Source organism: Dermacentor albipictus, chromosome 10 (assembly GCF_038994185.2).
Source record: "Dermacentor albipictus isolate Rhodes 1998 colony chromosome 10, USDA_Dalb.pri_finalv2, whole genome shotgun sequence".
Classification (NCBI taxonomy): Eukaryota; Metazoa; Arthropoda; class Arachnida; order Ixodida; family Ixodidae; genus Dermacentor; species Dermacentor albipictus.
Genome location: NC_091830.1, coordinates 7,705,514 through 7,729,161, shown reverse-complemented (window position 1 = coordinate 7,729,161; position 23,648 = coordinate 7,705,514). Strand labels below are relative to the sequence as shown.

Below are 23,648 nucleotides of genomic sequence, written 5' to 3'. Positions count from 1 at the left end.
ACCAAATAACTGAATTTTATTAGCCCGACGTTTCGGAGCCCATTCGGCTCCTTCTTCAGGGGGTTGTTCTTCGGGGGGTGGCGGTGTGCCGCTTTTAAAGCGTCTTTTTTGAAGAAAGGAGGGGGGGGGAACAAAAGGAAAGGGGGGGTTGTGTTGTTGACCGCTTCCAAGGTGCTGCGTTGACCGGTGCTGGGTGGAGTGCTCACGAGGGTGCCCTTGATGGGCCGCGGGGGGGAGGGTTACAGGGTCGCGCCGACGTTCTGTGTTGGTGAAACGAGCGGGAGTCCTATCTGGCTGTGCGTCCTTTTTCTTCTTTTCGTCATGTCGCCAAGGCCATGGACATAGACCGAGGGTAGGTTGCCCTTCACACGGTTTATGTTATTCTCCGTATTCTGAATGTGCCATGACTCCAGTAGTAGTCTCTTTCGCCAGTTCGTTTCTGTTTTGAAGGATTTCAGTTTCCTTGAAAGCAATTTTGTGGTCGGCAACTTCAGAGTGTTCAGCGGACGGCGCTGCGAATACGGTTGAATGTCCTGACGTCGTTCTCGTGGTTGTCTGATCCTTTCTAAAATCTAAAAGAAAGGATCAGACAACACGAGAACGACGTCAGGACATTCAACCGTATTCGCAGCGCCGTCGCTGAACACTCTGAAGTCGCCCGACCACAAAATTGCTTTCAAGGAAACTGAAATCCTTCAAACAGAACGAACTGGCGAAAGAGACTACTACTGAGCCATGGCACATTCAGAATACGGAGAATAACATAAACCGTGTGAAGGGCAACCTACCCTCGGTCTATGTCCATGGCCTTGGCGACATGACGAAAAGAAGAAAAGGACGCACAGCCAGATAGACTCCCGCTCGTTTCACCACACAGAACGTCGGCGCGACCCTGTAACCCCCCCCCCCCCCCCCCCCCCCCCCCCCCCCCCCCCCCCCCCCCCCCACCCCCGCGGCCCATCAAGGGCACCCTCGTGAGCACTCCACCCAGCACCGGTCATCGCAGCACCTTGGAAGCGGTCAACAACACAACCCCCCCTTTCCTTTTGTTCCCCCCCACCTTTCCGTCTGTGGAGTGTCTCCCCACCTCCCGTGTTCCCCCCCCCCCCTCCTTTCTTCAAAAAAGACGCTTTAAAAGCGGCACACCGCCACCCCCCGAGAACAACCCCCTGAAGAAGGAGCCGAATGGGCTCTGAAACGTCGGGCTAATAAAATTCAGTTATTTGGTTGGAGTCAGTCTCAAGTTCTAACATTAAAAACTGGGTTGCATGAAAAACAACACACATACACACACACAGAGGGGACAAACATTCAGACATTTTTATTAGAGAGAAAAAAGTGCAATTGAATCTACTGATACCATTACAGGTTAATACTCAGCATGTAATAATGAGCAGCTATGGTAAAATAAACCACTTACTAAAATGTTGCCATGCCGCATTAATGCCTGTTATAATTAAATCTTGCTACGGGTGTCTGCGCCATAAACCAAAGTTAAATCCAGAAAAAGATTTAAAAAATGAAAATGCCAGCCACTTTGCCACTCTAGCCTTCATGCTCACCCGCCCCTATGGCGTTGGCGAGAGGGTGGAAGGGAGACAGAAGAGACCAGCACGACGCCGGCAATGTGACAAAGGTGTGCCATGTGGGGTGCGCAGCACAAAGATGGGGGTACCTTTACCTTTATTTGCCCCCAGGAATTTTCTGTTCCTCTTCCTTTCAGTTGACACACTCTGTATCCAGATTTAATTGCTATAACCAATAACATGAGATAAGAAAATGGTAGTGAGTGGTTTATTTTACCACAGAACACATACAAAAGTTGATTGTGCATTGGATGGTCATTGTTATATTGTTAACACTAGTATAGTTATAAGCCGGTTTAACTATAGTATTATGCCACATTTGCACCCGATTAGAAGAATGTGCAGTGCTTTAGTATCACGCTTCTCTCTCTCAACTAACACAGCACTCTCAAGTGCATCAAGGGACATGTTTCATTGTTTCATAAACGCTATTGCCATGGTGGACCACATACCGAAAGCAGGTCACTATCATTCACAAGCTCAACAGTCGACTGGATGTCCAGTTGCAAAGAGCATGCATGAAATAACGGACGCAACCTAATTTTTTTCAATTGAACAGACTCCATACAAATTCTTATCTCAATTTGCTCAAAAGTCAGGAAAACTCAATATTCGTATTCAATTTGACTAGGAAATCTGCCTATTTGAGCAGCCTTAACACTCACTTTGTCGACGAACGACAGCATGCTGACGTAGTGCTCGCTGCCCACGGATGTCGAGACAATGGCGTGGCTGTCGTCGATAATCTCTTCTAGGGTACCGACTGACATCGGGCTGCCCCTGAGGTCATCCACCTGCAAATGACACAGCCAGGACAAGCAGTGAGCACACACAGGGAAACGCGACAGTACATCATTCACTAAATAATCTGGCAAAGGTGCATGACAACGACAAGCACAATAACAGTGTGACACTGCCCACTCCAATTCCTTTACGAAGGAAAGCACTTGTGCGTCAAATTTAATGCGGGCCATGACACCAAATTTACAGGCTTGAGCTATGCATTAGACCATATGCATCCCACAGCAGGCGGGTGAAATTTGAGCACATTTCGTGTCGTAGAAAATGTGTATTTTTATCTTATTTTCGCAATCGAACTGTACAGCAGTCTGGCCACACTCGACCAGTAAAGAAGTGCAATGTGCAAGGTCAATGTGCGCAGTATATGCGCGGTTTCATGTTTGCAGGCGACCTCTGGTTTATGCAGTTTTATCACGTTACAACATTCTGGCTGCCCTATTGGGTGCCAGGCTGTATGGAGCAAAGAGTCTGGCACAGTGCACGCCTGGTTTCGGGATGTTTCAGAGCAGATGACACAGCAGTCGCCCCACACTTCTTGATGTGAAACAAGCTTGTGGCAAAATTACAGTCACTGCCGCTTGCTGGGACTTAGTGTGATTTCAAATTGAAATTTTCTATTAGAATGCATACTGAGAGCCCAGCATTATTTTTTAAGTGTATAAACATACTGGCCCTTCAACTCTCATTTGCAATGATAAACTGAGAATGGTTCGACAACCATGTCATGGCCCCATTAAAAAACACCAACACAAAGAAAAAAGACGAAGAAAAATATGCACATGTCCTTTTAGCGTTGGCATAAATTTACCATCCTCACTGTCTTTCCGCTACTAACACAGTCACAGATGGCTATCACACGGGATATCTCAGTGCTTTACTGCAATGTGTCTGTCCTCCATAAGAGTGTTACGACTTGAGTATTCCCCAGGGGCATGATCGGAGTTTATTGTTTGAAATGCGCATTCAGTTTTGCCTCATGCAACTGGCCTAGGCAGTGCCAAGTCGTCAGCTGCACCCGGCGGCTGACTAGGCCAGTCGCATGAGGCAAAACTTTTCAAAACTTTTCAACTTTTCAAAGCATTTCAAACAACAATCTCCGAACGCAACCCAGCTAACAGTAGCCCAACTTATTAGAAAAAAAGAAAAGTGCAGAAGAAGGGGACAAAGCAACGAGTAATATGGCCTATACCTTGGAGCGCTCTTCCTCATGCTTCTCCTCCTGCGGCTTGAGGCGTTCCTGGTTGCGCAGGAACTCTTCCTCCATCAGGAGGTAGTCCTTGATGCGCTCCTGCTTCAGCAACTTCAGCCGGCATCGTGTGTGAGGTGTCACTGCACAATTACAAGGCCACCACATACCGTGACTCTCCACAAGGACTGGCTAAAAACATGAAATGAGTGCGGATGCCAGTCAAAAATTACATTCTGGTGTTTTAGTTGCCAAAACAACAACAACCTGATTATGAGGCTAACCAGAGTGGGGGACGGGAGGGAGAGGTACAAATTAATTTTTTGGGTTCTTTAACATGCACCCTGAGCACGGTACACGAGCATTTTCGCATGCCACCACCCATTGAAAATGCAGCCACTGTAGCAGGGATCAAATGCGTGACCTCGAGCTCACCAGCGCAGTGCCATAGCCACTGGGCTAAAGCGGTGGGTGTTGGTAATACTGTTTTCCAGCTCTAGCCCTGGGTGTGTTACCCAGTGCCACTCGTGCCCATGGCAGTAGATGTGGAACATCCCCTCAACCACAGGCCTTACGTAGTGTGTGAACTGAGGAGCAGATGAGTGGGCGACAAACCCTCACATGCTACCTCACGGCATCAAATCCAAACAACTGAGAATGTCACTGGAAGACGGTACCCTTAAGTGATGAGCACTGCTCACACAAGGGATTTACCAGGCTGGAGCACCGACAAAGACAAGTACCTATCTCGAAACTAGGGTTGCTACAGGACTGGCCTTCCATTGGCACAACCAGTTTCTCCTTACGGTGCCGGCTACCGATCCCACCCAAACACCGCCATGCCATTTGCCAATTTTGCAGTTGTCATTAAATAAGCACAATAAAAACAACATCGCAAATGCTTTGTTGCGCTTTCATGCATAGCACACGATTGAATTGTCGCAACCGAATTGCTTCCCAATTCAAAAAAATTTCTGCGGTTTTGTAAAGCATAGTGTATTTTGTTGTCATCTTGATTCCTATGTATTGCTATGTTGTTTGTCGGCTATTAATATGCCTGAGACTAAATTATATGCAACAAGGACATCATGAATATTTTGAAAGTGTAACAAATTTTCAATAGATTTCAATGATGCGAAGTCGCTCAATTTTGTTTTAGTTTTGTTTGTATTTACGGATAAAGAATTCCTTACAAAGTACAAGCACTCCCCACATCCTCCCACTGCTTGTTTAATATTCTTTTTTTTTGCTAAAGTGGCAACTCTAGTGTAAACAATGGTTCCAGCTTGAGATATATCTTATTAAATCATCCACAGTATTCGTACAGAACATTTAACTCCAAGCTTAGGAAAAATTCTAGGATTTCAAGGTTTCTGAAGGCCAACATTCAAACAATGATGAAACACACTTTATTCATAGCCATTAATTAATATGTATTCAAATCTCCACCTTCTCAGCTGCAATATTTTACAGCTAAGCAGCCACTGAGCTGGATCTCAGCTTTCAAGAAATTCAAGGAGCGCATTTATTTTCAAGGAGTTTTAATGGCCTTTCAATGTCATTTTCTAAACTTCCAAGGTTTTCCCAAGGATTTCAAGGAGGTGTACGAGCCCTGCACTTAGGGCACCAAGGCCACATGATGTTAGAGACAACATGCTAGTGTGGCTATCCCTTGGGTGTTCCTTTCTTTTATCATGGGCCGCTGCTGCATGGCCTTCTGCATATGGCCCATGCTATCAATCTGCCAGATGTACAGTTTTTGGGTCATGACTACAAATTTTCATTAGGCAATACCGCAACTCACCGAGTGGAAGCTTGCTTGCAGCCTCGGGTCCCCTGGTGCGCTTCTTACGCTTGCCCACACGGCTCGGAATCGGTGGCTCGTGTTTGCGCTTCTTGTCCTGTAGCCACACCAATGACAAGCCCAAATGATGTCATTTTAAGGTAAAAGCATTAGACTCCTATGTTTCTATATCTCGCTGCGAGGTACAGAAAATATCACATGACTCAAGGAAGACCAAAAGCGAACCAAAGCATGTCTAACCGTGTATAAGAGATGATTAATGATTAGCAAAGTTAATTCATGATTGATTAGTGATTGAATTAAGGTCAATCATAGTGGATTAAGGTCAATTGAGCTGGATTCAGGTGGATCAGGTTGGATTATGGAGGATTAGGGTGTATTAAGGTGAAAAACAGTAGGCTTTACAAGGCTTTCGCCTTCGCGTCTCTTAGGCAATAGCCAAGGACACCTGGGAATTTTTATTAATTAATTTATAAATACTGCAGACTCACTAGAGTCCAAGCAGGAATGAACATACAGAAAATGCAAATATCAAGGAACAAAAGAACACAAACACTGAAAACAATTACATAGCTAAACAATCAAACAATTACAGCTAAGCTGTTAGCCTCTAGTTGGCCGGGATTTTTCTTGTCCACAAGCAAACAAAAAACTGAACAGAAAAAAGTGTGTATCACCTTTGGAATCAGGCGTACAACACACAGCTCAGTATTCATTTCAATGAAGAAAAGCACAAAACAAGCGCCAAAATCACATGATGGATGATAAGGCGCCTGTGAACAAAGCAAGGCATGTTCCTTCTCCCCGCATGTGTTTGCCGGTAAAGATTACAGTTCTATAAGCGGTTCCAGTGGGAAAGGGGAAACAGCAGCATACGAATCAGTGAGTGACATCGCCAAACTTTACATATAAAAGAAAGACCTGCCTAGCAACTTATTCAGTTCACTGCGAGACCACTATGGGTAAACCATGCAAAGACTCCCATAGAGCAGCGTGAATATGACGAACGTCGAAGAGTGCAAAATCATAATGCTCAACAGCGGTGTCGTGCTAAGGCTAGGCAGAACAATAAAACATTTCATATTCCTATCGATGGCATTTTGAGTGGTTTTCTAACAGCTTTGCTGGCCACCCACTTTCGCATCACCGGGATGGCGAGTCATTTTTTTTCCATAAGTACGCCCACATTTGCACTTTCAATAATGCTCCGAGACAATTCCTTCCACTTTTTTATTGTCTAAGAAAAAATGAACATCTCTAGATATCATTCACGGCACACAGCTCCTGTATTTTTCTTCCATGGTTTTGACAAGTGTTTCTGTGAGAAATGAGACACAGGTAAAGATTTGTTGACTTAGTCGTCGTACATTAAATACAAAGCTTTAGTCTCCGTTAGGTGCATCTTGACTACAGCGATTCAAGATGAAGAGCACTGAGCATCTGTGACACACTATCCGTTCATGGCATTATGCTCCCGGAATTGATGGTACTAGTTGACAAGAGGTTACAAGCAGTGCTAAAAAATTGAAACGTGAGTAATTTCAAAACTATTCTGATGTGCTGCTTTGTTTCCAGATTCACCTGCATTAATAACAGCGGCTTAACTCAGACTCCAAAACATACACACGGGTCTACTTCCTGTTTAGAAACCAGCAACAGACCAATTACATGTTGCACTTCTATATATTTACGCATAAAAGACATTCATTGCTCTTTGCATTTCAGTTTTTGAGCACTGTACTTACAGTATGAGCAGACGAAGGACCGAGGTAAGAAAATAAGTTGCAATGCAGTAATGACTAACAAAAGCAACTTTAAGCCCGAATCCCATGAGAACGATTTTCTGTGCGATTGACAAAACAGGCTGTCGCGTGGACAGATCGCTCGTTCTCGTTGCTTGGTTTTGGATAGCTAGAATTCGTCACTCATTGATCAGAAGTGCTATGAGCGACTAGAAAACAGCAAGAAGCCATAACAGGATGTACAACAGTGATATTACAGGTTGTCGCAGGAAATGAGCAAATCACCAAATTTAAATATATGCAAGGATAAGAAATTATGCAGATCCCACGCACCGTGGGAATCGATGTAAGCGAAGCTTTCCTTGCTGGGTTCTTTGACTGACGATAATTAGTGGTGACGTTGATGGCTAAAGCTTAATTTCTTCAATGTTTAGTCTAACATGAGAGTGGTGAGTTGATGTTAAACGTTACCTTGCGGGCACCACTGCTGTTTGTCTGCACAGTGCACAGAACACACAGGGATAGGTGTTTGCTTGAGGTGTCGTTGTGCGCCATATTTCATAACCTCTGAGAGGGTTGAGCGTAGTCATTGCCTCACATGGAAGATCACATTGTGGTAGAAGTATTAAACTTGAATTGTACTTGCTTAAACAACTGAATAAACTTGCTGTACATGCCGAAACCACAATCGAGTGTGAGGCACGCCGCAGTGGCTGACTCTGGATTAACGCTGACACTGTGATATTCTTTAACGTGTCCCGAAATCTAAGTGCATGTGCGTTTTCTATTTCGCCTCTGTCGAAATGCGGCTGCTGCGGTTAGGATCAAATCCACGGCCTCTAGCAATGCCATAGCCGCAAAGCTACCGTGATGGGCACAGAAGTGTTGATCTGACAGTTGACCGCTTTTGTAGTGTCGTATATGCATGCCAGTGTATATGCATATATGCATGCTGTTTATTTTTTAGATTCGATGCGGTGGGGTGAAGAAGGCTTTAAAGATCTGCAGCAAGACCTTGAGAAATACTTTATGCTGCTGTCTACAGCAAAATAAATCAACTTAATTTATTTGAGCATGCGTCACGTCAGTTTCAACGTACATTACTGCCCTCAAACTGGCAACACCAGGGAGACATCGCTCAAGTTGTCGCTCGCGTTGGGTTCGACATGTAGGCGACGAACGAATGTGACATCCATCTCCATTGCATCGCTTGCTGTCGTCGTGCGCAAGTTTGCTTGCGTGGGATTTATACTTTATTCTGATGCCCGCCAGGCTAAATACAGAAGGCAAAGTGAAATAATCAGAAGGAAACAACCAACAAAGTGAAAATTAACGGAAGCATGTGTGACAAAACGCAGAGATGTGCAAAAGGAGCAGATAGCTGTTTTTAGAAACTTTTCTTATCATCAGCTTTGCACCAGCCACACAAGAACAAGGTTTTATCGGTGAGGGAAACAGATGGAGCTATCGCCATGGTTTGGAGTCACGTGGGCCTCTAATATTTATCTTGTAAACTGAATGTGCTTTGATAAACCAGTAGTATTTGGCAATTCAGAAACACAACTGTGTTGCTTGCAATGAAATGCCAGGTAGTCAGATAGTGACTTGCATTCATATTTTACAATGTGGCACTCAATATAGTTCACTATATAGTTCATATAGTCGCCAGCCAGACGTCTCCACTTTCTTTCAGCGCTTCCCTTTCGGGCGGAACGGCGCAGTAACGACCTATACAATGCGGTCCACAACATACATCCAATATTGGAGTTTATCGTCCCGGCGGCATGTTAATCAAATGCTGCAACACTTTGCGAATAAGAACTTTCTTCGGCTAAAACATAAGCACATACGCTCACACGTATGCCTTAAGCGCCGCGCTACAGAGAAAGAAAGTTTTGTGGCTCGTGCTTCATTGTGGCTTCCATTTTTTTCTCAATTATCCTTACTCAAACCGAACAGCAAAGACCAGATATTGATTTCTTTGCATCGACGCGCACCAATTCGCGTTCAAGACACAAGTGTGTACGAGCTCCGGGATCGTAACACGCGCCAAGGATGGTTAACACCCACGCTTTCACCAATCGGTACGTCATAGCGCTTTGCCAACTTCGCACTGCTATGCACACTTGTCATGCGGACATGTAAACAGCACAGTACCTTATCATCCTTCTTGTCCCCGCCGGATCCACCTCCACCGCTGCCGCCTTGAGACTGATTCTGACCCTGTCAATGACCAAAAGAACACTGTGAGCACATCTACGGCGTCGCACAGTGAGCACCTCGTTGAAGGTAGTACACAGTCCGTGAACAAGGTAACAAAAAGGCCAGCAAAGAACTCTGAGCCTCTGCATAGGTTCATACAACCTGAAACCCTATTATGAATCTTTAAACGTCGATATAGTGCGATAATGACTTCTGTTTAGTCATTCTACAACGCCGCGGACACCTAAGGCAAGCTTAGCAACCAATCGCTTATACTTTATTTATGCACCCGATATAACCAGCACATGTAACGCAGGTTACACTTAAGGATTTGCACCGTTATTTTAAACACATAGTACGCTATCTTGAAAAGTACCATTTTTATGACATCAAGAAAGTCGCAATGACTTGCTCACCATTTCGGCGACGGTAGATTGATGTCAATGACAATCGCCAATTTATCGCCGGTAGTCGCTGAATTTAAAACAGTGCAGCCTCCATTAACGCAGGTATTAAACAGTATTTAAAGCAGCAGTGTTTAAATTTATATTAGTTGGACAACATATTACTATGAGCTAATGTTGTTTTTACCTTTTAAGTTTGCCGTCTGATGGTTTCAGTTCTTGTTTTAAGTCACCAGTTGGTTGTGTTGTCACTTGATAAAATTTCGTATTAATAAGCTTAGACCATGATATAATCTTACTTGTACACCCGAGCCTTCAGCTATTGCTCATGGAGAACAAGCATACGTGTTGCGTTGACTAAAGGAGCAGCAAAGTGCACAGTAGCGCAGCAAAGTGCATCGTTCTCGCTACCTAAGTGCGCTTACAACCAACTTGATCATGATCGGGACTTTATACTCCCTCAAAGCTTCGTAATGTCAGCACCGTTTCCGTGTCGCGTCTCCTTCGTTTATCAGGCTGCGAACAATTTCAGCCTCGACTTTGAATTAAAGTTTGTCGAGTATGTAGTTTGGCTCCGAAGCGGACTAACAGACTGAAGAAAGCGTTCCTCAGGCAGCCTCAACACGTCAGGGCTGAGCTTTTAAAACGAATGCCGAAGTTCCGACCATATGGCACAACGCAAGCTGGTTGAGAATCTCCACCTTTCTTCACAAGAACTGAATATGGCTAGCAAGCTGGTTGAGAATCTTCACCTTTCTTCGCTTCCTTCGCATCTTGTATCACGGGCACAGTGACGGTCACAGGCAGCAATTGAATACGGACGTGGGTGGCCAAACCGACGTCTACCGTACGCAAACCGGCAATCCAATCCGATCCATTATGCCAATCAGCCGTTTTTCTAGTTCTTCTGTTCTTCGTCGGCCGTCACTTCGCCCAGCGGTCGCCCAACGGCTGCGGTACCGGCGTTTGACTAGGCAGCGAGAGGCCGCACCGAAAAACTCGAGCCAGGACCATGGCTACGCAAACGAAGAGCCGATTTCCGTGAGTCAAGCTCACCGCGCGTGCGTAAGCGTTACGCGCGCGGACGACTCGTGATCGCGCGCGCGTGCTGTGTGCGTCGAAGCGCCGCGCTCGAGAGCTAGTTTCGGTGCATCGGCACGCAGCCATGGATTCCATTAACCAGCTGCTTACGTTGGCAATGGCCCGGTTATTGACGCGCTTTTCCGCTAGCCTCGCTTCATTCTGTACGGAACGCTCTTTCGCGCCGCGGCAGTTCATTCGCGTGCGGCAGACCGGGATGTCACGACCTTCGCTGCCTATCAATGGAGTGGGCATTTTACAACGCCGCGCTGATAACCGGCGGCGCGCCGAGGTTGCAGAAAGGAGAAAGTTGGGGTCTGCGGTCTGCGCTGATCCACTTTCAGCCCCCAATCGTCCGAAACCGATGGGTGGCCCGTGCTGTGCGCCCACGCTCTGGCTGCAAATATGTGATGTCATAGTTCGTGCTGACTTCTTGTCTACGCATTGCGCAATCGCGTCACTATGTATAATTGCGCGAAAGAGGCGCCGAACAACCTTGAATAAAATTTATCGTAACCATTAGCTGACCTTGGCGCATGTTGAGCAAGGGAAACGTGATCTGCAAGCAAGTGTGTTGTTTTGTAGAGGTGGTGAGCGACACCTTAATCGCTGTCAAAGGTTTGTCGAACTCTCGTTGGTCTACGAAACGCAGTAGTGAAGTTACAGTCGTCGATCTTGTCGGACATTAATTGGCGTTTTGACCCTGACGGCCGGTGGTGACTTGCTAGAAGCTGCAGTGATACAAGTGATTGCTCATACCATTAATAGAACAAGTGCGGCCGTCAGTAATTTGCACACTTATTCCTGCACGTCTTACACGCTTGAATTCAAGCAGTCTGTCTGATCCACCACCGTCAAGTGGTGTCCATAGCCGGCTTGGAAGGTCAATTACTGCACTACCAAACCAGTGGCATGTGACAGACGCCATACAAGCACCTAAGTGGGATTAATATTTTTGTGGCAAGCTGGTATGGTAGCATACTGTTTCTGGATGATGTGGATCTTTCAAAACATTCAAGTCGAAGAACTTGAAAACTTGCAGAAGTACTATTATTTTCTTAGCAGATGGCTGTCGCTCTTCACGACATTAAGGTGTACCTGTATTTTCATGATTTTACATGAGTGATTATGAATTCCTTTGATTTCTGTACTATTATTTTCTGCGTGGCAATCTTTTATGCACACATTTTCAGTGTCAGTGCTTGTCTTCATCCCTGTATATCGGTGCTTTTGCTTTCGCAGACTCTTACCAAAAATAGTAAATGGCGGCATTGCGGGAATCATCGGTGTCACATGCGTCTTCCCCATCGACTTGGTCAAGACAAGACTTCAAAACCAACAGATCGGGCCAAATGGAGAACGCATGTACCGCTCCATGTGGGTACTGCTGGGCTGCCGCATGTTAGCCGCAGTGTTAAACTGTCTCAGATGTACAAGCATGTTTCCTTGTCCCGTAGGCTCGACTGCTTTCGGAAATCCTATGCAGCAGAAGGCTTTTCTGGCATGTACAGAGGTGAGAGCATGACATTGCAGAAATTTGTTTGCTATGCAGTACACTGGGAACATTTTCAATTTGTAAAATGCTGTGTGCGATAGTTTGTCAATGGCACAGCTCTGTGCTTCCTAAACTTTACTATACTGGGGGCCCGACAGAGCAGTTTCAGAATGTTAAACTCCACATGTTGATTTTAACCTTCTTCAAGTTCTTACATCGGGACTGTTTTACATAGCAGAAATTCAGATCTTATGTCCACATTGCAGAGTTTGCAACCTGCCAGCAAGGCACACTGCACTAGTGCACCCCTTTTTCATATGAAAATGGAAATCTTAGTGATTGACTGGCTGCTAAAATGCCTGGGTTTGAGGGCGCGTTTGTGTGCCTGCTGCTTTGTGAGCTGTGCCTAGATGCTCGTGGGCGTGCAGTGCTTTAAGTGTGAAGACAACGGGTGAATTATATTTTTTCATCATGTGCGCTCAGTGCAAATGCACCCTTTGCAGTATGTTTGTTTCATTGTCCTTCTAGGTTCAGCGGTGAACATCTTGTTGATTACGCCGGAGAAAGCCATCAAGCTTGCTGCTAATGACTGGTTTCGCCATGCTCTTTCATCTTCAAGTGGGTACGTGCAGATGCGTTTTTCTATCTGTCGAGCAGTCAGTACAGTTGAACGTCAGTATAATGAACACTGAACAATATAACGAACATTTTAGTAAATCTAAAATGTTTTGTGACAATACCTGCTTGTAATAAATATCGGAAGGATGGAAAATTGGATGAGTTAGTGTAGATTCAGCCTTGTGGTATCCCCTCCTTTTTTCTTAGTCCTTGTCTAGTTGTGCTGTTGCAGCCATAAATATCTGAAATAGCTGAGCTGTTTTTGCTTTGGATGTGACTTCATTTTAACAATGTTATACTGTAGTAGTGCTGCGTACCCTCGCATGCCTAACATCTGTGTTTACAGCTAATTTATTGGTTGATGCATTTGTGCACCATAGTGCACCATAATGCACATGGTACCTGCTGAAGTGGCCAGGTAGCTGTGTGGCATTCCACTTCTGAGCAAATGATCACAGGTTTGATTTCTGGCTGCAATGGTCATGTTCAAGTTGGGTAAAACACATCTCTCTACTACAGCATGCCTCATAATCAGATTGTGGTTTTGGCATGTAATGCCCCAGAATTTAATTTTTTAGTACTCTAGAAACTACGTCCCCAAGAATGATCCAGGTACAAATCTTTGCTTTTGCATCAACAATCTAATTACATCTCATCTCTTGCAGTAAACTGAGCTTAACACAAGAGATGCTTGCTGGCGGAGGGGCAGGATTTTGCCAAATCATTGTCACCACACCGATGGAGCTGCTTAAGATTCAACTACAGGACGCTGGCCGCACAGGTTTGTTCATAGTCTTTTGTGAATATAGTTCTGGCTGCTTGGTGTTACACACACACATGGAAAAAAGAAAAACGCTTGTAGAAAAAAAAATATTGTGACCTGTGGAAACATTTATTTAACTGCAGGTCTTGGCGATTTTCACATCTTACATTATCCTGTTACTGATCTCCGACTCTGAATGTACCACTCTGTCCGTCTGCAATATACCTATATGCTACTCTAGCAATAGGTAGAGTAGCATATAAGCAACTATATGCTACTCTACTCTAATAGGCAACTAGCAATAGACATAGGTGAGAGTTACTGGCGTAGGAAACTTTACATGAAGGTATGATGGTGGCATTACAGTGTATAATTAAACATGCTGGCTGTATGTTGGACTTGGCAGTGCTTTGAGCAGAACAGAAACAAGGAACGGTGTGCTGTTTCTAGCACTGTTAGTGCAATGTTAAGTGAAATACATACCCAGCAAGCCTTGAAAGGTGTCTGCTGTGAATGTGTTTGACCTAAAATAAGAAGGGGAGCTTTATATTCCCATCACATGGACATACTCGGGTGAGCTCAAGTCAGTTCTGATTGAGCACTGTTACACGCCATGGTCAAGCAAACTTGACTTCGAACTTGATACCCTCAGTCATGCCTCATCTTTTGATTATGCTCGAAATATCTTATGCAAATAGACTTAAAATGATGATCAAAATGGCGTTTTTGACAGGGGTGTTAGAAGGGCACAGATTGATTCTACACTCGGTACCACTTGAATTATGATTAGAAAGCAGTTTCCTTTGCAGACCTTCTTGGCTCTCTATTCATGGCTGTCAAATGGCAAAGGATGACAGGAGGTGCTGGTTTCTCTCCCCAGGTGGTGATGCCAGCAAGCGCCTGTCGGCACGAGCAGTGGCCACGCAGCTTGTTCGTGAGCGAGGCCTGGTTGGCCTCTACCGTGGGACGGGGGCCACCATGCTGCGTGATGTCACCTTCTCCGTCATCTACTTCCCGCTCTTTGCGCACTTAAACTCCCTAGGGCCCAGTAGATCCGACGGCACATCGGTTTTCTGGGCATCGTTCCTTGCGGGCTGCGGAGCTGGCTCGGCAGCCGCCTTCCTCGTCAACCCCTGTGACGTCATCAAGACACGCCTCCAACTGCTCAGCCGTGCACCAGGGGAGGCCTCTTATACAGGCATTCCCAACGCATTTGTGTGAGTACTTTTGGTCTTGCCATTGCAGCAGTAGCAGTTACTGGTTTCCAATGAATTAATTTATTTAAAGGCATAACAAAATAAATAATGAGTTAGTAATGGGCACCCTTTGTCTGTCCTTGCAGTCGCATTCTTCGAGAGGAAGGGGTGCGTGCCTTCTTCAAGGGAGCCGGATGCCGTGTCATTGTGATTGCACCCCTGTTTGGCATCGCTCAGACCGTTTACTTCTTGGGCGTGGCTGAATACTTGCTTGGCATGCAGAGGTGAGTTGCGTATTGACATGCATGCATAATCTTTTTCGGTGGCTGTTGACACTACGACGTGAGAGTGTATCAGTGATGCTGTGGTTCTGCTCTGTAGTCCACTTTCATCACTTTCAACCATACCTGCCAACACCCTCAAATTTTTCGCCAGGTTTACTAATTTCGGCTCGTTCTATGACATTACAAATGTTGAGTGAAGTTTTATGAAAAATACATTGTTTGCAAAATGAATTTAAAGGGTTGAAAGATGGCGGTGCACATCCTAGCAAGAAAACTGCATACAAGAAAGAAATTAGGGTGATACCTGTGCTGTCTTCTTTCTGCGGCAGCACAGCGTGCTCTATACTAGGGGGCGGCACTTGCTTTGTGTAAGTTCGTTCTGACAAGTTCCTGAAGCAGTTGAAATGGGGGCAGTAGTGTAGTTGTTGAAAAATTGCTGTGATCTAGAAAAGTTGCTTGTCAGTTGATGTTTCAAGTTTGGTGCTACTTCTGTGCCAAGTCTAGGAAAAAAATAAGCCTCAATAAAGTGCATATATATCTAAAAAAATGTGTTTGATCGGGTGGAAAGCTTTAAAAATGTGTGCAAATACCCTCCCCATGAACAAGTTCTTGTATAGCATGGCGTGACCATGACGCACCGATTTCTCCTTGAGTGTGAAAGCTGATTAAGAAAACAAGTTATAGTTTATGTGCTAAGATAGTGGCAAGAAATTTGTGTCAGGCATTTTCGGCACTCCTCAGAATTGCATGTGTCGCAGGACAAACTATCAAAGCAGTTAGTTTAGGGGTGGGCCACCAACCCATTTTTAACTCGAACGACTCCGATTGTTGCGAAATTGTTCCATAAATGTGGAATATCAAATGCACAATGGGCTGTACAGAAGATGACATGTTATGGTCCAGAGATAACAATAAAGTGCTTTCAGAGTGATTATGATGGAAATTAAGTGTGAATAAATTTTCATTGTGGTAAGGTAAAACTTTGCTTGTTACAGATTTTTCTGATTGCGAGAATTGGAGGTCTGCTATATTTTTCTTGTAAAAAGAAACTTGTGCACAATAACTTTCTAATTTGTTTAGCAGCTCTGTCATATTTACATTAGTTTTTCCACTATGAACCTATAGAATCTGAGTGCACATTAGGTTTTTGAACTTTGAAGCTATAAAAAAAGTGAGCGTGCGTTAGGTTTAGTGGAATGTTAGAATTGGGCAAATATTACTGCCAAATGAATCAGCATTACATTAAATCATTTTTTCTGCTGCTTCTTTAATTCAGCCTTTCAGTCAAAGTTAAATAAACAAGTCTACCATGCCTCTGAAGCTCTTTTTGCATGGTTCCTAGATTAGCTGCCTAACCTGACCTCTCTGTCACTATACACACCTCACAAGCAATGGCGGTGCTTTTTTATTGTGTGAGCTTCGATTTGTGATCTCCCAAGTCATACTAGCAGCTTGTTATAGAAATTATAGTGTGGCCTTTTCACAACCATGATGAGTAGGCTTGAAACTCATATCATTGTTTTATTTATGCTCAGAGCCAACAATGCAAGGAGAAGGGCTACCGTATCTACTCTGTTGCATTGAAAAAAAAAAGAATAAGATCAATTATTACACATATATACATTGTTTTACCTATGCTAATTTTTTGCACATTCTAATACAATGTTTTTAAGGTTTGAAGTTTGTTTCAATCAAGGCAACACTGAAACACAGGACAGAAAGCTGTGGCCAGATGTGGCCCTTGCACAGTTAAACCATCATGACAGAAAGACACATGATACAGGTGCTGTGTCTGTCAAACAGTGCTGATGTCATCTGTCTGCCCATTTCATTCAAATATGTGAGCTGACTGCAGTGTACTGAAGAATGTTAATGGAACATTAAGATGTGTTTGTCATTGGAGCTTTGAAACAAGATGCTTTATCACCTTTTTTGAAGTTGTGTGATGGCAGCTCACTGGCCTCAGTAAGAGATGTTTATAAGAGAGCAGTACTTGGTGCATGAAAGCAGTAAAAGCAAAACATCTCTCGCCCCCCCTTTTTTTTTTCAGAGCTAAGACAGCCTAGTTCCACGTCTTGAAACTGTCGCTGCCAGAAACCCCGACACGGAAAACCACAAGGGCTTTCGAATCAAAATTCCTGTTTGGGCCTATGCCTCCTGCACAGCAGTTTGTTCTGGTTACAATCGCACAAGGTGCAATCCCAAGCAGTTTGTGTGACACTCATTGACTGTAAACAACTCCCGAGTCATCACTTCCCCTGCCTGCCCAAAAGGTTGTTTCAAACGAGTTTAAAACTGAGAAAAGAAAAAAATGCCACGGCTGAGGAGGAAACTGGGCGATCCACACGTTTGCATGCAGCACAGCTGTCGATTTGCTTGTTCTCATTGAAACCACTCTTGGAGGTGTGGAAGTGCTGCTGCATAGGTCTGCTGTATTGACAGTTTGTTTCAAGCGATTAATTGTGAATGGATGATGACTCGAATTGTTGCCATAGTTTTGAAATGTACAGCCATGTTCTGTATGCCCTCTTGTTAGTGAATAGTACTGAAATCAATACTGTCTACTATCCATGGCAAGGCATATCTAAGTGTCATCTCAGTATTCTGAGCGATTGTATTGGGCTCCTGACCTGAAGGCTATGCACCAGAGATGTGGGCAAAGGTATATATTTTTCGAGTTCTCAAGAGTTTTCAAACCTCGCACACCTGTGAAAGCTTGTGACACAAGAGTAATGGTAATTTCTATAAATTGTAGCAAGAACGGATAGATGACAGCTATATACTGTCAAGATCGTCCTCTGTGAAGAACAGTGGTCACTGATAGCAAACAACCTCTCACTAACTATACAAAGAATAGCGAGTTGTGGACTTTTCATAGGCGTTTTCTAAGCCAGCCATTGCCTGCCTTCTTGTCATGAAGTTTTTGTGGACCTGACACGAGAACTCGCTATACGATTGTTTCACAGCTTTTACCTTTTATCAACTTCTCTTTGTTTGCTAGATGCTGTGTACTTGTAATGCAAAGGTTGAAATGTTGCTGTGACTGCTGCAGTGTTTTTGCTAACCTGTCTGTGAGGGAATTTTCAGTGGTCAAAAAAAAAAAAGTTTGATGAGCGAATTTTGTCATTTGCCATCCGATTGGCAGCTGAGTGTTTTCTACATGTGGTCTAACAAGGATACACAGCAAGGATTGAGAAAATGGTAAAATGTGTTCATACTCATGGGGTCAAAAGTCTATAGGACATGTAAGACCTGGGGAAAAAAAAGTGGAGCCTTTGCAAATTTTGGGCACATTGCTCAGAATTAAGTCGCATTCTGCAGTAGTTTGTGTAACCAGCGAAGCTGTTCATTGATTCTAATGTTGCTCATTCGAACTGAGCAGAAATTGAGTATTTTTTCAGAACTTGCAGTGCCCCACAAACTTTTGACACCTGCTGAGCATTGTAGTCAACAAACCACATAATGCAGTGAAATGTTTTGAAAGCAATTCACACAATCGAAGTGCCACACAATAATTTTTTTCTACTTCAAGATGAGCATGGCCATGTCATTGAGTTAAGAAAGCAGAGCCAAATGTAGTGTTTTGTAACTTAGCATTCTTGAACTGCTTACTGCTCTGCTGGAAAAATAAGCCTGCATAATACTATGCCTGCTTAGACGCACCACTTGAAGAAAGATGTGTTGTAGACCCATTTTCCTAATTTTTTTTGGTTCAGGCCCGAATGTTAAGCGACCACAGTGCTTTTGCATCAACGTGGTTGTTGTATATTTTTTGTAGCTCTTTATATATATATATCTATATATATATATACACACACAAGTGGTGGATATGGGGAACTCTTTTGGATGAGTAAAGAAATGACAGCCCTATTGCTTCTCATTTACAACATATAGTGCTCTATTACGTAGGTGAAAAACAAAACTTTTCTGTTGCAGGTTTACTCTTGTTAAGCTGTAGAAACAAACCCATACGACCTTGTGCTCCTCCCCTTTTTTATGTATATAGCAACAAATGTATGGAGTGGTCGGTGGGAAATGTTTTGCTCCAACTCTGATCCTTCTATTTAGTACTTGCCTTGTCGCATTTGCAAATTGTGTATAGAAAAGCCGTAACAGTGAACTCGAAATAAAAAAAGTGTATTCCTGTTATTGCACTTGCCATCGCTGGTTCTTCTAAGAGCTGTACACAGCCAAGCGTTGCTGTACGTAGTAAACCCTTATTCCTGCACTTTAGCAAGGAAGGACTGTGATCACAATCATCAGCCTGCCATTTAGAATCCACTGTAGGACGATGCCCTATCTCAGCCGTCTCTTAATTACACCTGTCTTCCTTCGGGAAAACCCAGCCTATGCCTGTGAATTTTACAATCTCCATCCAGTCAGCTCCCATTTTAATTTTAACAGACTGGAAAGTCCTGGGGTGTAACCGAACATTGGAGGCTATGGAAGGAAAGATTTAGTTTGCACGCGAAAGCATGCCACTTCCGTTAACTCAACCCCTACCGGCACCTCCTCGTGCATGCAGTGCTTACTAAAAGTTTGAAAACACAAATTTAACAGATTTATCTCCGCTTTTGTCTCTGCAACTCCTTACATTTTTCTTGCGTGCTAAAATATGTCTTTCTAAATTCTAACTAACCCAACACTCTGCCTTAAAGAACTACTGCTATGCTAGGTGCGAGGTTGCTTGTTTCATATATTAGTGGCCAACACTCCTTCTGCCTGTGAAGCTAGCCGTTTGCATGCTTCTTTCGTGTCATGCCCCTGTATTCAGCAGTCTCCGTTCATTCAGCATGGTTTTGGCACATAACACCCCAAAATTTATGTTTTAACCAATTTGTTTGACGTTTACTCTTTGGAACCTTCATTCAAAATTTGAGCAATCTTGCAGGCTGATGCATTGTTTACTCAAGACACTGATGCTTCCAATGTCTATATAAATATTTAGGCCTACCACAGCTGGCTTACTTTAATCAGATTCCATGACATTTTTTAGAGGTGAGTATGACAATTTTTTAGCTTTATTGCATGCACACGTGGTCCGCCCCATAGTTTGTACAAGTTTATGGTGCACTGTGCCACAGTCACTCAGTGCAATATTATTTTAAAAGATTTCGTAAATGCAGTTGAAAAGCAGGCCAATTCTGTTTGCTTTGGAACCTTTAGGAGTGCAATTCACTTTTTGAATGTAAGCTGGTTTGGGAGCACGGACTGGCATGTACAACGAATAGTGACTTGAGCATTCCCTGGAAGCCTAGCTGGAGTCAAGAAAACATGCTTTAAATTATTACTATAAGCAACAACTGCCCCCCAGTAATGGTACACTATGTTTGCCAACTTTCACTAACATTTCTTGTAAAGAAAAGTGTATTGATGCAGCTATGTGACAAGGACAAGATTTCTTTTAGATGCGTGCTAGCTGCATTTAGGAATGAAATGTTCGCAAGTTAGATGGAGAGCATAGCAAAGAAAAGATGCGCAGACGAGATGTATACAGCAGTGCCTTTCAATGTTTGCCTACGCTTCAAGTTTGCGTCGCGAGTTAATCACTCTGGGTTGGTACATTCATTCGTTCGCCAACGTGTGCTAGGAATGTAGATTCCAATAATTCAGTCACCCAAAACCTCGATCTCCTCTTGAGCTGCACGCTCAAATTCGTCTAATAAATTACAACAAAGAGCAATGACTTCTTGAAAAGCTTGCCACCTACGCAACCCGAGCGCACGACAGAGTTACTTCTTGTCGGGCGGACTGCTGTCGGAATCAATGGACCGGATGTAGATAGGTCTCGACGCTTTCCACAGTTTCTGTTGGGCCTTGAGATGTTTTGAGTGGCTTGGTGACAACGCACTCTGCGCCAGATTCACGGGCCTCGGGTAGGGGTTGTGGTAGTGGAGCGCTGAAAGCACAATGTAAACTCTTCAGAACAAGCACGAGAAGCAAATACAACACGTACACTCGTATATATGTGCATGAGCTGCTGTAGTGAGCTATAAAAGACGTCTATTCAGTCCTGTCGCGAAATACTGCGAGATAACTCTCGTTGGAGCAAAAGTAAGAGTCCGTTGACGCCCTGTAGCTTACCCAAGTCCAACCTTGACTGTCCTTCTCTCAAGCACTCCTTGATCGTCTGAGTATCTTGTATCTAGCAAGCGAGAAAAAGAAAGTGGCATTAAACAAACAGAAATTACACGATCCCTCTTCAACTAACATTTTTATTCCTTTTAAAGATATCCTTGGTTTCGGAGATTATGTAGAACTGTTCCTCCTGGGTTCTCTCTGGAGTTTCCGCGGCCCATGTCCTTCCAGTTCGCAACAGTTGTTTGTAAAGCCGCAAAACGTCGCGGCGGAGCATGGTGGTTGAAAACATTTAAAGGATGCTTTCAAATTCTGAGAGGTCAACACTCCAAATTGCTTGACTCTTTACGATCACAAGCATCCGAGCTGTTGCATTTGCCACCATGTGAGAACCAGCCAAAAGGCCAAAATTTTGGCTGGCTCCGTCTCGTAAGTTCTTCAACTCACAAGATCTCTTTAAAATAAAGTTTAGATGAGCTTTTCTTTTGTTGAAAATATAAAGTTTGTACGTACTCAGCTGTTTAATAATAAAAAATATAACTATTACATTGATAAAGGTAGGAATTGAAGCTAAAAAGAAAGCGACGGCGATGGGAAATTGCAGGTAAATCAACTGAAGCCATGACTAACCCATGGCTGAAGCCAGGAAAACAAATATGGCGGAGTACGGCGCTCATTTGGCAACTAATTTGGCTCAAAAACCGTCGATATTCGAAGTCCTCGCTCAGGAAAACCTCGCCCGAGCACTTAGGAACGCGCTGAGGCACCTAATCTCCTATTTCGCTGACCTGCGTAGCGGAAAGCGGCCTCGCAGATCGTGGCTTAAAGCTCACCGCGACGAACTGGTGACGCTCGCCGACCTCTCTGTCCAGCTTTACCACCTCGCTCGCTACGCGAGCTCCTTTTCCGAGCACTTCTACGGCCTTCGACGGGTAGCTAGCACGACAGGCGACGCTGCACTGAAGCGGAGTCACGTTCTAAAGTCTTTAGCGTCCCTCGTCCTGCTTCCGTACGTGCGCGCAAAGCTAGACGCTCTCGTGTTCGATGAGGAGCCTCGGGGAGAGAGCGAAGGCTGGATAGGCAAGCTACGTCGAGTCTACCCGGCGATCTCGCTAGCTTGCGAAGCAGCCTCGCTGTCTTTCGCGCTGTTTTACGCGGTCGGCAAGTCGTCCGTGCATTCGCCCACGCTCTCGCTGTCGTCGGTGCACCTGGAAGTGGCTCCGACCGTACCGGTGTCGCCAGACCCCAACGCGGGTAGGGCAGTGCGCCTGTTGCGCGGAGTCGCCGACGCCTTCTCCGCCTCCCTAGCGACGGCGGCTTTCCTGTTGCACTTCGTAGACTGGTGGAATTCGCAAAGGAAAGGCAGCCTGGTCGCAGAACCGCCAGTGCCCGCGCCGCCGCTCTCCGACGAGCGGCCCGAACCGAGCGACGGTGAGGCGGCGCCGCAGTCTCTGATGCGGCGCGGTTACTGCCCGCTATGCCTGAAGGAAATCGCGGCCCGCGCCGCCGTGCTGACCACGAGCGGCTACGTGTTCTGCTACGACTGCATCAGGACGCACCTGTCGAGCGGACGCACTACGTGCCCCGTCACGGGCTACCCGTCGTCGCACGAAAACGTTGTGCTTCTGGTCGGCCAGTAAGCGAAGCACAAGCCCGAAGGACCAGACGTCTGTGAAGTAACGTCAAAGTAGTCTGTTCGGACGTGCGTGTTTGTGACATTAGAACTCCTGTTGAGGCATTCACGGCTGCGCCAAGCCGAAACTGCCCGCAGCACTGTTGCGAGGAGCGCCCGGGCCAGCTCTCGTGTCAATAATGGCTAGGAGTGTGTGATGCTGAATTTTAGACCTGTCAAGTTAAGCGTGACACCCGAATGCAGATCTCACGTCGACAACATGGCTCGAGGACATTGCAGATGGCTTCCGGTGTCTAGATTCTGCGCGTAGTAGGCGCCGTCATTTGAGCCCGGTGGGCAAAGCCTGCACTGCCCGAGCCAACATTGCTGGCAGTTGTATGTTCATCAAAGTGATGTTGCTAAGTGGGGATGCGTCGTCACACAAGCGCGCCCTGCAACTGCGTGTGCCTGCATGTTGAATAAATACTCTCATCACTGTATTGTTGTTAGTGAATTGTGAACACTTACGTCTTTTGTTTTTTTCTGTGTACTGTGTTGCCCCCACCTATAGCAGTGTTTTGAGGCACACATTACCATTATGCTACTGCCTGCTAACGTCTTTTCAGCCTTTTCAGAAAAGCAGTCATGAGGTTGCTAACAGAGATGTGATCCACATTGGTGGCTATGGCATTTTGCTGTCGAATATGAAGCTGTCCGATTCCCAGTTATGGCAGATAGCAAAAATGCCCGTACACCTCAATTTTGGCATACACTTCAAAGCCACAAGTGGTCATAAT

At 44.9% G+C, this 23,648-nt stretch overlaps 4 protein-coding genes across 7 annotated transcripts in view; 2 read left to right on the top strand and 2 right to left on the bottom strand.

The window, feature by feature from the left end:
* The window catches only part of Rpt2 (26S proteasome regulatory subunit Rpt2), a 16,244-nt gene extending 5,605 nt beyond the window's left edge, over positions 1–10,639 (bottom strand). Inside the window, exons 1-5 of one of the 3 annotated variants that reach the window (XM_070527809.1) lie at positions 10,478–10,639; positions 9,277–9,342; positions 5,378–5,474; positions 3,577–3,716; positions 2,252–2,380 (exon numbers count right to left, since the gene is read on the bottom strand). In XM_070527809.1, the coding sequence (XP_070383910.1) occupies positions 2,252–2,380; positions 3,577–3,716; positions 5,378–5,474; positions 9,277–9,342; positions 10,478–10,498 (453 nt within the window). In that variant the 5' untranslated portion in view covers positions 10,499–10,639. The other 2 variants (XM_070527810.1, XM_070527811.1) reach the window with 2 other exon arrangements.
* On the top strand, positions 10,625–19,310 carry LOC139050938 (mitochondrial glutamate carrier 1-like). 2 transcript variants are annotated; one of them, XM_070527813.1, is made up of 8 exons: positions 10,625–10,766; positions 12,048–12,182; positions 12,263–12,318; positions 12,829–12,922; positions 13,584–13,699; positions 14,562–14,898; positions 15,024–15,161; positions 17,212–19,310. In XM_070527813.1, exons 1-8 carry the CDS (start codon positions 10,738–10,740, stop codon positions 17,225–17,227), a joined length of 921 nt encoding a protein of 306 aa, XP_070383914.1. In that variant the 5' UTR covers positions 10,625–10,737; the 3' UTR covers positions 17,228–19,310. The 2 variants fall into 2 exon arrangements, with proteins under 2 accessions (XP_070383914.1, XP_070383915.1); XM_070527814.1 differs by lacking the exon at positions 10,625–10,766 and adding an exon at positions 11,193–11,423.
* A 1,480-nt stretch (positions 19,311–20,790) lies between these two features.
* LOC139050941 (LYR motif-containing protein 1-like) lies at positions 20,791–21,661 on the bottom strand. The gene is made up of 3 exons (XM_070527817.1): positions 21,373–21,661; positions 21,246–21,306; positions 20,791–21,060 (listed from the first exon to the last, which is right to left on the bottom strand). Exons 1-3 carry the CDS (start codon positions 21,529–21,531, stop codon positions 20,894–20,896), a joined length of 387 nt encoding a protein of 128 aa, XP_070383918.1. The 5' UTR covers positions 21,532–21,661; the 3' UTR covers positions 20,791–20,893.
* A 159-nt stretch (positions 21,662–21,820) lies between these two features.
* Pex12 (peroxin 12) lies at positions 21,821–23,374 on the top strand. Its single transcript, XM_070527812.1, has one exon. The coding sequence runs from the start codon at positions 21,872–21,874 to the stop codon at positions 22,877–22,879; it is 1,008 nt and encodes a 335-aa protein (XP_070383913.1). The 5' UTR covers positions 21,821–21,871; the 3' UTR covers positions 22,880–23,374.
* The last annotated feature ends 274 nt before the right edge of the window (positions 23,375–23,648 follow it).